At 43.7% G+C, this 15,000-nt stretch overlaps 1 protein-coding gene across 5 annotated transcripts in view; it reads left to right on the top strand.

The window, feature by feature from the left end:
* The window catches only part of LOC127002710 (dual 3',5'-cyclic-AMP and -GMP phosphodiesterase 11-like), a 134,971-nt gene that overhangs the window by 74,994 nt on the left and 44,977 nt on the right, over positions 1-15,000 (top strand). For 3 of the 5 annotated variants that reach the window (XM_050868796.1, XM_050868795.1, XM_050868797.1), the window contains one exon: positions 10,178-10,397. In XM_050868796.1, the coding sequence (XP_050724753.1) occupies positions 10,178-10,397 (220 nt within the window). Of the gene's footprint in view, positions 1-5,395; positions 5,854-10,177; positions 10,398-15,000 lie in introns of those variants that run through there. The other 2 variants (XR_007756454.1, XM_050868794.1) reach the window with 1 other exon arrangement.

The following is a 15,000-nucleotide window of genomic DNA, read 5'->3' as shown; positions in this document are numbered from 1 at the left end:
GAGAGAAAAGGAAAAGGAAATAAAATAAAAGAGAAAGAAAAGAGAAAAAAAGAGATACCGTAAAAAGAAAAGAGATAAAAAGAAAAGAGAAAAAAATAAAAGAGAAAGAAAAAATAAAAAAAATAAAAAGAAAAGAGAGAAAAATAAAATAAAATAAAATAAAAGAGAAAGAAAAGAGAAAAAAAAGAGATACCGTAAAAAGAAAAGAGAAAAAAATAAAAGAGAAAGAAAAAATAAAAAAAATAAAAAGAAAAGAGAGAAAAATAAAATAAAATAAAATAAAAGAGAAAGAAAAGAGAAAAAAAAGAGATACCGTAAAAAGAAAAGAGATAAAAAGAAAGGAGAAAAAAATAAAAGAGAAAGAAAAGAGAAAAAAATAAAAGAGAAAGAAAAGAGAAAAAAATAAAAGAGAAAGAAAAGAGAAAAAAATAAAAGAGAAAGAAAAGAGAAAAAAATAAAAGAGAAAGAAAAGAAAAAAATAAAAGAGAAAGAAAAGAGAAAAAATCAAGAGATGACAAAAAGAAGAGAAAGAGGAGAAAGGATAAATGTATATAAAAGGAAGGAGTCCAAGGAGTGTAAGGGAAGGCTCTACTATAAATCTCTTGGCCCAGAATAATTTGAAGGGAAAAGTTTGAAAAGTTCGGCCATTCATTTTTTTTCTTTTTTTTGAGGTCGAGGGAAAGTTTGGGAGGTTATGTATATTTTGTTTGTTTTTTCCATTTTTTTTTATATATCATCATCGTTCTTCTTCTTCTTCTTCTTCTTCTTCTTTTTCTTCTTCTTCTTCTTCTTCTTCTTTTCCTAATTGATTTTCTTTTCTGTTACTTTTTATTCCTGTTCCTATTCTTGTTATTTTTATCATACACATATTACATACATATTACACATACATATTATCACACACACACACACACACACACACACACACACACACACACACACACACACACACACACACACACATCCAGAGAGAGAGAGAGAGAGAGAGAGAGAGAGAGAGAGAGAGAGAGAGAGAGAGAGAGAGAGAGAGAGAGAGAGAGACCTGCAGTGGTAGTGACAGGCATATTTTAAGTTGCATATCGATGAGAGAGAGAGAGAGAGAGAGAGAGAGAGAGAGAGAGAGAGAGAGAGAGAGAGAGAGAGAGAGAGAGAGAGAGAGACGCGACCCCCCCTCCTCCTCCTCCTCCTCCTCCTCCTCCTCCTCCTCCCCCCTGAAAAATGGTTATCCCTCCCGTCTTAAAATATTGATTAACGGAAAACTAATTAAATAAAAAATCTTACCTGACTAATTAATCTTTACCTTGTGTGTGTGTGTGTGTGTGTGTGTGTGTGTGTGTGTGTGTGTGTGTGTGTGTGTGTGTGTGTGTGTGTGTGTGTGTGTGTCTGTCTGTCTGTCTGTCCGAATAAAAGAAGAAGGAAAGGGAACAGAGAAATTTGAAGAGGAAAAATGAGAGAATGAAGAATTTGGATAAAGAGAGAAATACTGAGAAGACGAATATGTGTGTGTGTGTGTGTGTGTGTGTGTGTGTGTGTGTGTGTGTGTGTGTGTGTGTGTGTGTGTGTGTGTGTGAAATCGTTCCCACGTTCTCTATCTCGTTCTCGATATTGTATTTCTATTCTAATAATGTTGTTGTTGTTGTTGTTGTTGTTGTTTTAATATTAAGTCAACAGTATTACCAATTTCGCAACATATCCATCACGTCTGGCAACACTGATACAATTATTATTTTTATTATTATTGTTGTTGTTGTTGTTGTTGTTGTTGTTGTTGTTTGTTTTGCAGCAACATAATCATGGCAATACTTTTTTTTCCGAACTAATATTAAATTGTGTTGTGTTACGTTTATTCTCTCTCTCTCTCTCTCTCTCTCTCTCTCCTCCCTTCCCTTCCTTCCCTTCCCTTCCCTTCCCTTCCTTCCTCCCTTCCCTTCCCTTCCCTTCCCTTCCTTCCTCCCTCCCTTTCCTCCCCTTCCCTTCATCCTTCCCTCCCTTTCATCCCTTCCCTTCCCTTCCCTTCCCTTCTTCTCTTTCCTTCCTTCTTCCTTCCATCCTTACCTTCCATCACTTCCCTTACCTTCCTTTCCCTTCCTTCCTTTTCCTTTCCCTTCCCTTCCTTCCTCTCTTCCCTTCCTCCTTCCCTCCTTATCTCCCTCCCTCCCTCCCTTCCTCCCTTCCTACCTTACCTTTGTCAATATACCTCCCTCCCTTTTTCTCCCTTCCCTTTCATCCTACCGTCTCTTATCCCCTCCCTCCCTATTTTCCCTCCCTCGTTCCCTCCCTTCTCTCCCTTTTTTCCTCTCCCCTGATGTTGTTTTGACGGGTTCGTCCGGAAATGGCTCCTCCTCCTCCTCCTCCTCCTCCTCTTGTGTGTCTTCTTATTCAGTGGTCGGAAAAAATCTGAATCGAGAGAGAGAGAGAGAGAGAGAGAGAGAGAGAGAGAGAGAGAGAGAGAGAGAGAGAGAGAGAGAAGATGTGTGAAAGTTAACGAAGGCGAAAAGCTGTCTAGAAAATGCAATTGCTATTATTTCTATTTATTTATTTATTTATTTTTTGAGTTGGTAATACTGACAACTTATTTATCTTTTCTTTTATGTCGTGTCTTGCCTAAATGAATCCTAAGTTTGCTGTATTCGATTCCTTTAATAACTCCTACATAGATATTCCAATCCTGTATACGAGTGTGGTTTGGCGAGGAGGAGGAGGAGGATGAAGGAAGGAAGGAAGGAAGGAAGGAAAAGAAAGGGAAAGAGATTAAGAGAGGAAATGGAAGGTTAAAAGAAGAAAGAAGTAAATGAGAAGGAAGAAAAGAAAGAAGGAAAGAAAGAAAGAGAAGGAGGAGGAAATAGAGGGGAAAGGAAAGGAAGGGAAATAAGAGAGAATAAGGGGAAAAAAGGGAAGGGGAAGGGAGGAGAAGGAGGGAAGGAAGAAAGAGGAGGAGGAAATTGGGGGAAAGGAAGGGAAAGGGAAGGGGAAGATAAGGAGAGAAAAAGGGAAGGGAGGAGAAGGAGGAAGAGAAAGAGGAAAGGAAGAAAAGGAGGAGAAAGAAATTGGAAAAGGAAAAAAGAGGAGGAGGAAATTTGGGGAAAGGAAGGGAAAGGGAAAGGGAAGATAAGGAGAGAAAAAGGGAAGGGAGGAGGAGGAAGAGAAAGAGGAAGGGAAGAAAAAAAGGAAAAAGAAATTGGAAAAAGAAAAAAGGAGGAAATTTGGGGGAAAGGAAGGGAAGGAAAAGGGGAAGATAAGGAGAGAAAAAGGGAAGGGAGGAGGAGGAAGAGAAGGAGGGAAGGAAGGAAGAGAAGGAGGAGGAAGAAATTGGAACGGAAGGAAAAGGGAAAGGGAGGTTGTACGAGAAAGGAGAAGGGAAAGAAAGAAGAGGGGAGGAGGAGGAAGAGGAAGGGGGAGGGGAAGAGTAGATGGCAAGGGAGGAGGAGGAGGAGGAGGAGGAGGAGGGAAGCTGCTGAATAACACACACACACACACACACACACACACACACAGTTTACAAAAGCATGCCGAGAGAGAGAGAGAGAGAGAGAGAGAGAGAGAGAGACACACACATACACACACACACTCAGCTTCCCTCTTTCTCTCTCTTACCCCAGAAAAGAGACAGACACGCACGCACGCACGCACGCGCACGCACGCACACGCAAAAAATAAGCTATGCCGCGACTGAGGAGGCGTGTGAAGACCACCCCCACGCCCTCCCCTCCACGCCCTCACCCACGCCTCCCCATGAACTGAAGAAGAAGAGGAGGATGGGGGTGGACCGCAAGCAAGTCGACGGTTTAGGAACTGGAAAATAGCGGCTGGTTGGGCTGGTTTGGACTGGAGACCCCCCCCCCCCCTGCTATGGCCGCGAAGGAAAGCAGGAAATAGCAGCTGAGTGGGCTGGATTAAGGCTGATTTATCCTATTCGAGGTTGGCAACACCACCGTCGCCTCTGCCATGGCTGTGAACGCCGCTAAGAAGTCGACGGTCTGTGAGGAAAATTGTGACACACGGTAGCAACGGACTGGCCTGGGTTAAGGCTGGAGGCTGATTTGGGCTGTTTGGAGGTTGTTTTGAGCTGGTTTAAGCCTTGAAACACAACCACAACCATCTTCCGGTGGCTAAGTGGTCAGCGTGCGTTAGTGGTGAACCCATGGACCAAGGCTCGAATCCCACCGCAACACGCTGATTCTTTAAGCCATCGCCGAGTGGAGGAAGGTTACCCACATGCGGCCCAGACCTTCAATCAACCCTAACTTAAGCGACTTCGTTCAAGGGGAGCACCGGGGGGAGCATGGGCCAGGCAGGAGCCATACATCACAGCAGCCGCTATACATAGAATTCTCCTGCGCCGCTAACTGGGGTGGGATCGACCAAGAGGGCATTATACATAGAATTCTCCTGCGCCGCTAACTGGGCTGGGATCGACCAAGAGGGCATTATACATAGAATTCTCCTGCGCCGCTAACTGGGGTGGGGTCGACCAAGAGGGCATTATACATAGAATTCGCCTGCGCCGCTAACTGGGGTGGGGTCGACCAAGAGGGCATTATACATAGAATTCTCCTGCGCCGCTAACTGGGCTGGGATCGACCAAGAGGGGATTATACATAGAATTCTCCTGCGCCGCTAACTGGGGTGGGGTCGACCAAGAGGGCATTATACATAGAATTCTCCTGCGCCGCTAACTGGGGTGGGATTGACCAAGAAGCCCCTCAAGCAGCTTACCGGCGCTGTAGGAAGGACCTGAAAAAAACCCACCACCTCTGCCATGGGTGTGGGCGCCTTGAGAGTGCCATACCTCGCAACCAAGCCGTCGGGATAACAAGAACCAGAAGAACCATCAAATCCGGCTTGTTCTGATCTGGAAACGTAACCCAAAGAACCACTGCAACAACCACTACTGCTACCACTACAACCACTACTGCTACCACTACAACCACTACTGCTACCGCTACAACCACGACCACTACCGCTATACCACTGCTCCACATCAAGTCGACGGGATAACAAGAATCCGCAAGAACCGCCAAAATAGTCTCATTGTGAAGTGGAAACGCTACCAAAACAACCACTACTACTGCTACCACTACTACCACTGCCACTACCACTACTACCACTGCTCCAAACCAAGTCAACGGTATATAAAGAACCCGCAAGAACCACTAAATTAGACTTACTTTGAACTGGAAACGCTACCAAATCAACCACTACCACCACCCCTACCACTGCCACACCACTACCACTGCCGCTACCAAAGCAACCATTACTAAACTACCACTGCTCCAAACCAAGTCAACGGTATATAAAGAACCCGCAAGAACCACTAAATTAGACTTGTTCTGAACTGGAAACGCTACCAAAACAACCACTACAACTACTACTACCACAACTACCACTACCACCACCCCTACCACTACTCCAAACCAAGTCAACGGTATAACATAAACCCGCAAAGAACCACTAAATTAGACTCGTTCTGAACTGGAAACGCTACCAAAACAACCACTACAACTACCACTACCACCACCCCTATCACTGCTATGGGTGTGGGCGCCTCTCACGTCCTGAACTGCGGTGAACAGGAGAATCAAGAACACGAGGGAGCGGAGGAAGAGGAGGAGGAGGAGCAGGAGGAGGAGACCAGATACAGCCGCCTTCGGAAACTCTCCCTTCAAGAACAACACCACCACCACCACCACCTCCACCACCAGCACCACCATGAGGAGAGGCCGCGGGAGCTGGGGGGGCGGAGGAGGCGCAGGTGGCAACACTGGCGCCCTCTGGATTGGCACCCCCGCCCGCTTGCCGCCCACGCCGCCCATCCCGCCCCTTCGCCCGAGTCTACCACGCTTTGTTGCTCCGGTGTGTGGGGTAGAAAGTTCTTGGTGTTGCTCCCTTCATGCCCCTTCAGTTCCCTTCACGCCCCTTCAGTTCCCTTCATGTGATGTGCCCTTCCTCAACCCCCTTTTCAGTTCCTACATGTTCCCTTCACGCCCCTTCAGTTCCCTTCATGTGATGTGCCCTTCCTCAACCCCCTTTTCAGTTCCTACATGTTCCCTTCACGCCCCTTCTGCTTCCAATATGTGCTCTTCATCTTCCCTTCAGTTCCCTTCATTACTTTATTCAGGCCCTTCAGACCCCTTCATCCCTTCAGTTCCCTTCACTACTTTTATACTTTTCTTCCGTGCCCTTTCAATCCCAAGCGCTCTTTCCAGGAACATTGTCCAAAGCATTGTCCTGAACATGTCCCAAACCTGCAGAAACACGTCCTGAACATGTCCCAAACTTGCAGAAACACGTCCTGAACATGACACGCCAACCTTTTCAAACCAGCGGCTGATGATGAAAGGAAGGAAGGGAACTGAAGGGCCTGAACACACATACCCTCAAACATTGTCCCTCAAACATGTCCCCAACTTGCAGAAACACGCCCTGAAGATGTCACACCAACCTTTTCAAAGCAATGGATGATGACACTGTTCGGGGGAGAGACTGTAACACCCTCACTGCTAACGTACACTGTAAATGCATGCTTGTCTATAGCGTTGCTCGTCACAGTGCAGGCGGGGAAGGATTTGTGTGATAGTATTTACCGTGAACTCTGTCATCACCCTTTTTTAATTTTACAGCAAAGGAGTTCAAGGGCATAAAAAAAAGGAAACATATGAAAAAAAAGCCCGCTAGTCACTGCTCATAAAAAGAGTTAGAGGAGTTGCTTCTGATATGTTGGTATGGCGGGTTCAGGAAGATGATTCGAAGTTGGTAATATTTTCGAAGCACTGTTTGAGGGTATATGTGTGTGGGCCCTTCAGTTCCCTTCCTTCCCTTCAACCCTGCATGCGTGTCTATAGCGTTGTTCGTTACTGTGCAGGCGGGGAAGAATTTGTGTGATTATATTTGCCCGGAACTCTGTCATAACCCTTTGCTTTCAACCCTTAATGCGTGTCTATAGCGTTGTTCGTCACTGTGCAGGCGGGGAAGAATTTGTGTAATAACATTTGCCCGGAACTCTGTCATAACCCTTTGCTTTCAACCCTTAATGCGTGTCTATACCGTTCGTCACTGTGCAGGCGGGGAAGAATTTGTGTAATAACATTTGCCCCGAACTCTGTCATAACCCATTGCTTCTGATATGTTGGTGTGGCGCGTTCAGGAAGATGATTCGAAGTTGGTAATATTTTTGAAGCACTGTTTAAGGGCATGTGTGTTTGGGCCCTTCAGTTCCCTTCCTTCCCTTCAACCCATATGATTTGTGTGATAGTATTTGCCCCGAACACTGTCATCACCCATTGCTTCTGATATGTTGGTCTGGCGCGTTCAGGAAGATGATTCGAAGTTGGTAATATTTTTGAAGCACTGTTTAAGGGCATGTGTGTTTGGGCCCTTCAGTTCCCTTCCTTCCCTTCAACCCATTATCAGTCTTTCTTCATCTCTTTTCATTTCCTTTTCTTTCCTTTCCTTTCCCTCATCCTTATAATCTCCCTCTGTTTTTGTCACGCCAATCTTTTCCTTTCTCTTCCCTTTTTCTTCCCTTCATTTTCCTTCGTTTTCCTTCCCCTACACTTCCATTCCTTTCACTTCCCTTCTCTTTATTTTGTTTTAGTAAAGGAGAAAAAGGGCTTTCTTCTTCTTCTTCTTCTTCTTCTTCTTCTTCTTCTTCTTCTTCCTTTTCTTCTTCTTCTTCTTCTTCTTCTTCTTTTTCTTCCTTTTCTTCTTCTTCTTCTTCTTCCTCTTCTTCTTCTTCTTCTTCTTCTTCTTCCTCTTCTTCTTCTTCTTCTTCTTCTTCTTCTTCTTCCTCTTCTTCTTCTTCTTCTTCTTCTTCTTCCTCTTCTTCTTCTTCTTCTTCTTCTTTCTCTTCTTCTTCTTCTTCATCTTCTTCTTCTTCCTCTTCTTTCTCTTCTTCTTCTTCTTCTTCTTCTTCCTCTTCTTCTTCTACTGCTTCTCTGCATGACTATATATTTAAGTTAACGGACGTAATACTCTCTCTCTCTCTCTCTCTCTCTCTCTCTCTCTCTCTCTCTCTCTCTCTCTCTCGGCATGCTTTTGTAAACTGTGTGTGTGTGTGTGTGTGTTGAGGATGGTGATTTTGGTATAGTTCGTGTTATTTAGTGGTAGTTGTAGTGGGAGGAGGAGGAGGAGGAGGAGGTGGAAGAGGAGGAGGAGGAGGAGGAGGAGTTGATGTTTTTGTTGTAGTTTAAACTTTTTGGTCACTCATTTTTTTATCGCATTCATTATATTGTTTTTATTTTTATTATTATTATTATTATTATTATTATTATTATTATTATTATTATTATTATTATTATTATTATTATTTATTGTTGTTGTTGTTGTTGTTGCTGCGCAGTCATTACTTACGCTACCATCACGCCAACCCAAACTGACTGAAACTACACCAAGCCAACCAAACCAATCTCAAACCAAATCAAACTTTACCTAAGCCAAACCAAATCAATCATACTTATCCCTGACCATATAATACTAACCTTTACCCAACCAAACCAACCAAACTCACCCCAAACCATATAATACTGACCCTAACCCAACCAGACCAACCAAACTTAGCCCTGACCATATAATACTAACCTTTACCGAACCAAACCAACCAAACTTACCCCAAACCATATAATATTGACCCTAACCCAACCAGACCAACCAAACTTACCCCAAACCATATAATACTGACCCTAACCCAACCAAACCAACCAAACTTACCCCAAACCATATAATACTGACCCTAACCCAACCAGACCAACCAAACTTAGCCCAAACTGTATAATACTGACCTTTACCCAACCAAACCAACCAAACTTAGCCCAAACCGTATAATATTAACCCTAACCCAACCAAATCAACCAAACTTACCCCAAACCGTATAATATTAACCTTTACCCAACCAAACCAACCAAAGTTACCCCAAACCATATAATACTGACTCTAACCCAACCAGACCAACCAAACTTAGCCCAAACTGTATAATACTAACCTTTACCCAACCAGGCCAACCAAACTTAGCCCTGACCGTATAATACTGACCCTAATCCAACCAGACCAACCAAACTTAGCCCTGACCGTATAATACTGACCCTAAGCCAACCAAACCAACCAAACTTAGCCCAAACCGTATAATACTGACCCTAACCCAACCAGACCAACCAAACTTAGCCCAAACCGTATAATACTGACCCTAAGCCAACCAAACCAACCAAACTTAGCCCTGACCATATAATACTGACCCTAACCCAACCAGACCAACCAAACTTAGCCCAAACCGTATAATATTAACCCTAACCCAACCAAACCAACCAAACTATATAAGTCCCAACCCACCAAATGTAAACCAAACTCAAACCACTTTTATCGTCCGTTTGCGGTTTTTTTTTCTCCCCCCCTCCCATTCCTTTTTTTTAACCTTGAGCCGCCACCTTTGCCTCACCTGCCCGAACCTAATACTAACCTTAACCAAGACAACCCAAACCAAACTTGATCAATTCAATCTGACCTGACGTGACCCGACCTGACCTCCATCAAACCATCCCAGACCAATTCAACCTGCCTTAACTTGCCCCGTCTATTTTTTTCTTTCTTTTACAATGAAGGAGACGGCTCAAGGGCAACAAAAAGTGTAAAAAAAAAAAAAAAGTCGGCTACTCACCGCTCCCATAATAGACAAAAGTGAAGAGTGGCCAAAAGAGAGGTCAACCAAACCAACCTAAACCAAATCACACCAATCTGACCTGACCTGACCTGACTTGACCTCCACCAAACCAAACCAAACATAACCCAACCTGCCCTAACCTAATACTAACCCAACCCAAACCAAATCACACCAATCTGACCTGACCTGACCTGACCTGACCTGACCTGACCTCCACCAAACCAAACTTAACCCAACCTGCCCGAACCTAATACTAACCCAACCCAAACCAAATCACAATAATCTGACCTCATCTGACCTAACCTCCATCAACCCAGAGCAGTCCATTTCAACCTGTCTCAACCTGACCTCAACCAAGTCAACCCAACCCAAATCACACCAATCTGACCTGACCTGACTTGACCTAACCTCCATCAACCCAAAGCAGTCCATTTCAACCTGCCTCAACCTAACCTCAACCAACCCAACCCAACCCAAATCACTCCAATCTGACCTAACCTGACCTAACCTCGCCTGTTCCCTTTCCAGGCTGGGGGAGCCACGGGGATGAAGCCAAGCACAGTCAGGGCGCGAGTGACGTCAGCGGCGGGGGGGGTGGCGGGGGGGAGCCTCCTGACCCTGCTGAGCTGCGAGGGGGCGTGCTACCCCCCCTGCACACGCCCCCCCAGTACAACTACGACCCGGAGTGCGCCAGGATGGAGGCTTGGCTCGACGACCACCAGGACTTCGTGTACGACTACTTCATCAGGTGAGAGAGAGAGAGAGAGAGAGAGAGAGAGAGAGAGAGAGAGAGAGAGAGAGAGAGAGAGAGAGAGAGAGAGAGAGATTTACATAGATTAACATAGAAAATCAGACCACACAGACCCCATGGTCCAGACTAGGTGGTCTGTCCTTAAACCTAAGTGATTCTACATTAATCAAATGGCTCCAAAACGTTGCATTTCAACTCTAGTTGATATTAAGTTGAAGGAAGTGACGGTCGAGCTTGTTTTTGAAGGAGTCAATCGTGTTACACTGGAGCACTGACGGTGGGAACTTATTCCATTCTCGCACTACAACGTTGGTGAAGAAAAATTTGGTGCAGTCTGAATTTACTTGTCTACATCTGAGTTTTACGCCATTGTTCCTCATACGCAAAGTGTCATCGATCATAAACAATGTTGATCTGTCTACATTCGTGAAACCATTAAGTATTTTAAAACATTCGATCAGTTTTCCTCGGAGGCGACGTTTCTCAAGAGAGAACATGTTAAGGGTGGAAAGCCTTTCTTCGTAGGATTTGTTGCGCAAGGAAGGGATAATTTTTGTTGCCCGACGCTGAACACCTTCTAATTTAGCAATGTCCTTTGCATGGTGGGGAGACCAAAACTGTACCGCATATTCCAAGTGGGGTCTGACTAAACTATTGTAGAGCGGAAGTATTACATCTTTATTCTTAAATAAAAAGTTTCTTTTAATGAAGCTCAACATTATGTTCGCTTTATTTGCTGCATCGATGCATTGATGTGAAAATTTGAGGTTTGGCGTGATTTTGACCCCCAGGTCCTTAACGCATTGAACGAGAGAGAGAGAGAGAGAGAGAGAGAGACAATTATTGGAGGGGGAAGGGAAAAGTGGGAGGAAAGTGGAGAGGCAAAAATAGAATAATGGAGAGAAAGAGGAAGAAAAATTTGACAGGTAGGAGGAAAAATGGAGAGAGAAAGAGAGAGAGAGAGAGAGAGAGAGAGAGAGAGCGCACTATCTCACTACCTCTATTCACGTTCTGTCTACTAACTCTCCCGAAGCACCACTTTCTCTCTCTCTCTCTCTCTCTCTCTCTCTCTCTCTCTCTCTCTCTCTCTCTCTCTCTCTCTTTACGGAAATTACAAACCGATAGCGAAGTTGAGAGAGAGAGAGAGAGAGAGAGAGAGAGAGAGAGAGAGAGAGAGAATAGCCTTAACAAGATTTCAGTGTAAAAAAAAAATATCGAAAATCAGATTGTAAAATGTTTAATCTGTTTTTTTATGCTGTGTGTGTGTGTGTGTGTGTGTGTGTGTGTGTGTGTGTGTGTGTGTGTGTGTGTGTGTGTGTGTGTGTGTGTGTATTATAAATAAATGAAATATGATACTGTTTTTGTCCTCTCTCTCTCTCTCTCTCTCTCTCTCTCTCTCTCTCTCTCTCTCTCTCTCTCTCTCTCTCTCTCTCTCTCTCTCTCTCTCTCTCGCTTTCTTCTCTTATCTTTCGTTTTTTCTTCTTTGTTTTCTTCTTTTGTCTTCCATTTTTCTTCTTTTTTATTTTTTTCTTCCTCTTCTCTTCTTAACACCTCTATTTTTCTTCCTCTTCCCCTCTTCTTCTCTTCCTCTCCCTCTTTCCTCTTTCTTCTTACACTTCCCCTCTTTCTTCTTTCTCCTCCTCTCTCTTCTCTTCCTCTTCTTCTTTTCTCTCCTCATCCTTTTCTCTTCCTCTAATTCCTCTTCCTCTTTTCTCCTCCCGCTCTCCCTCTTTCTCCTCCTCCTCCCTCTCTCCCCTTCTTCTTCCTCTCTTTCCATCTCCCCCTCTCTCTCTCTCTTTCCCCTCCTCCCCTTCCCTCTTAATCCCTCTTCATTTCATCCTGTCTCTCCCCTCGTCTCCCCTCTCTCTTACCCTTCCCTTCATCTCTTCCCCCTCTCCTCTCCCCTTCTTTTTCTCTCCCTCTCCCCTTCACACCCTTCCATTGACATCTCCTCTTCCCTCCCCTCTTCCCCTTTTCTCCCCTCTATCCCCTCTCTTTCCTCCCCTCCTTCACTGGGGCTGTGTTACGAGTGGGGTCCCTCAGTGGTCAGTATTGGCTCCCCTGCTATTAATCACCCATATCAGTAACTTGTTAGAATATGTGTCGGGGAGGATGACAAAAATTACTATTCATGGGGTGAGAAACTTGCCTTATGAGGGTAGACTTAGACATTTAAATTTGTATTCTATTGGAAGGCGAAGGAGACTTATCAGAGAGAGAGAGAGAGAGAGAGAGAGAGAGAGAGAGAGAGAGAGAGAGAGAGAGAGAGAGAGAGAGAGAGAGAGAGAGAGAGAGAGAATAGCCTTAACAAGATTTGAGTGAAAAAGAATATCGAAAATCAGATTGTAAAATGTTTAATCTGTTTTTTTTTTTTATGCCGTGTGTGTGTGTGTGTGTGTGTGTGTGTGTGTGTGTGTGTGTGTGTGTGTGTGTGTGTGTGTGTGTGTGTGTGTTTGAAGCTTATAAACGGATGAAGGGCTTTAATAAGGGTGATATTATATAAAGTTTCGTTGGTAAGAGAGCCGGCCAGGACACGTTGTAATGGGCAGATTCAACAAACACTTTAGCGAGAATTGGTTTACTAATAGAGTGGTGGATGAGTGGAACAGGCTTGGCAGTCATGTGGTGGGTGTGAGAGACTGGATGAAGATGGATTAAGAAGGAAGGGGAGGAGGGGAAAGAGAGAGAGGGGGATATGGAAAGAGAAGAAGAAGGAGGGGAGAGAGGGAGAAGAGAAAGAGGAAAGAAAAGGGGAGAGGAAGAAGAGGAAGAGGAAGGAGAGAGAAGAGGGAACAGGGAGGAGAAAAGAGAGGAGGAGAAAGAAGAAAAAGGGGAAGTGGAAGAAGAGAGAGGAAAGAGGGAGGGTGAAGAGAAAGAGGAAAAAGAAGACAGATACGTCCACAAAAATTAGATAGCGTCATGGATAGTGAGATTAGGTGGGGTTAGGTTCACAGGAGATGACTTGTCTAGCCCTACCACCGACCTCATGTAGCCACCTTATGTTCTTATGTTCTCTTTTTTTCATCAAGGATATAGTAAGAAGAGGAAGTGGGAGGAGAAGGAGGAGGAGGAGGAGGAGGAAGATAAAGGAAACAGAAGACGAAAAGTTAGGGTTCTTGAGAGGACGGAGAATATTGGTGAAGGAAAATGACAAGAAACATCAGAAAAAACATCAAAGAGGGAACCCAGAAAGGCGATCAGATTTAGGCCTTGAAGATCTTGACACACACACACGAACACACGAACACACACACACACACACACACACACACACGAACACAACACCAAGCTTCGTGAACCAGGCAAACTAGGTACAGATGGAGGGGAAGGAAAGACTATATAGGAGTGTACAGTTGCATGGTGTAGATTCGTTAGTTGTATGGTGTAGTTATTGTTTATCGGGCACCTTATATACCCTCGGCATGCTGGGGGTTGTTCTTATCTATCTATCCATCTATATCTATCCACTTATCTATCTCACATCATCAACAAATCGTAGTCTGTCTATCTATCTATCCATCTATAATCTATCTGTCACACATCATCAGCATATCAACTCAACATGTCCCTTCCTAGTCTATCTCTATCTATCCATCTATATCTATCCACTTATCTATCTCACATCATCAATAAATCGTAGTCTGTCTATCTATCTATCCATCTATTATCTATCTGTCAAACATCAGCATATCAACTCAACATGTCCCTTCCTAGTCTATCTCTATCTATCCATCTATATCTATCCACTTATCTATCTCACATCATCAACAAATCGTAGTCTGTCTATCTATCTATCCATCTATTATCTATCTGTCACACATCAGCATAACAACTCAACACGTACCTTCCTAGTCTGTCTATCTCTATCTATCAATATGTATCTATCCACTTATCTATCTCACATCATCAACAAATCGTAGTCTGTCTATCTATCTATCCATCTATAATCTATCTGTCACACGTCATCAGCATATCAACTCAACACGTACCTTCCTAGTCTGTCTATCTCTATCTTTCAATATATATCTATCTACTTATCTATCTCACATCATCAACAAATCGTAGTCTGTCTATCTATCTATCCATCTATAATCTATCTGTCACACGTCATCAGCATATCAACTCAACATGTCCCTTCCTAGTCTATCTCTATCTATCCATCTATATCTATCCACTTATCTATCTCACATCATCAACAAATCGTAGTCTGTCTATCTATCCATCTATTATCTATCTGTCACACATCAGCATATCAACTCAACATGTCCCTTCCTAGTCTACCTCTATCTATCCATCTATATCTATCCACTTATCTATCTCACATCATCAACAAATCGTAGTCTGTCTATCTATCTATCCATCTATTATCTATCTGTCAAACATCAGCATATCAACTCAACATGTCCCTTCCTAGTCTATCTCTATCTATCAATATATATCTATCCACTTATCTATCTCACATCATCAACAAATCGTAGTCTGTCTATCTATCTATCCATCTATTATCTATCTGTCACACATCAGCATATCAACTCAACATGTCCCTTCCTAGTCTATCTCTATCTATCCATCTATATCTATCCACTTATCTATCTCACAT

Source organism: Eriocheir sinensis, chromosome 24 (genome assembly GCF_024679095.1).
Source record: "Eriocheir sinensis breed Jianghai 21 chromosome 24, ASM2467909v1, whole genome shotgun sequence".
NCBI lineage: Eukaryota > Metazoa > Arthropoda > Malacostraca > Decapoda > Varunidae > Eriocheir > Eriocheir sinensis.
Note: the sequence above shows the minus strand (reverse complement) of the source record. Positions and strands in the feature narration are given on the sequence as shown.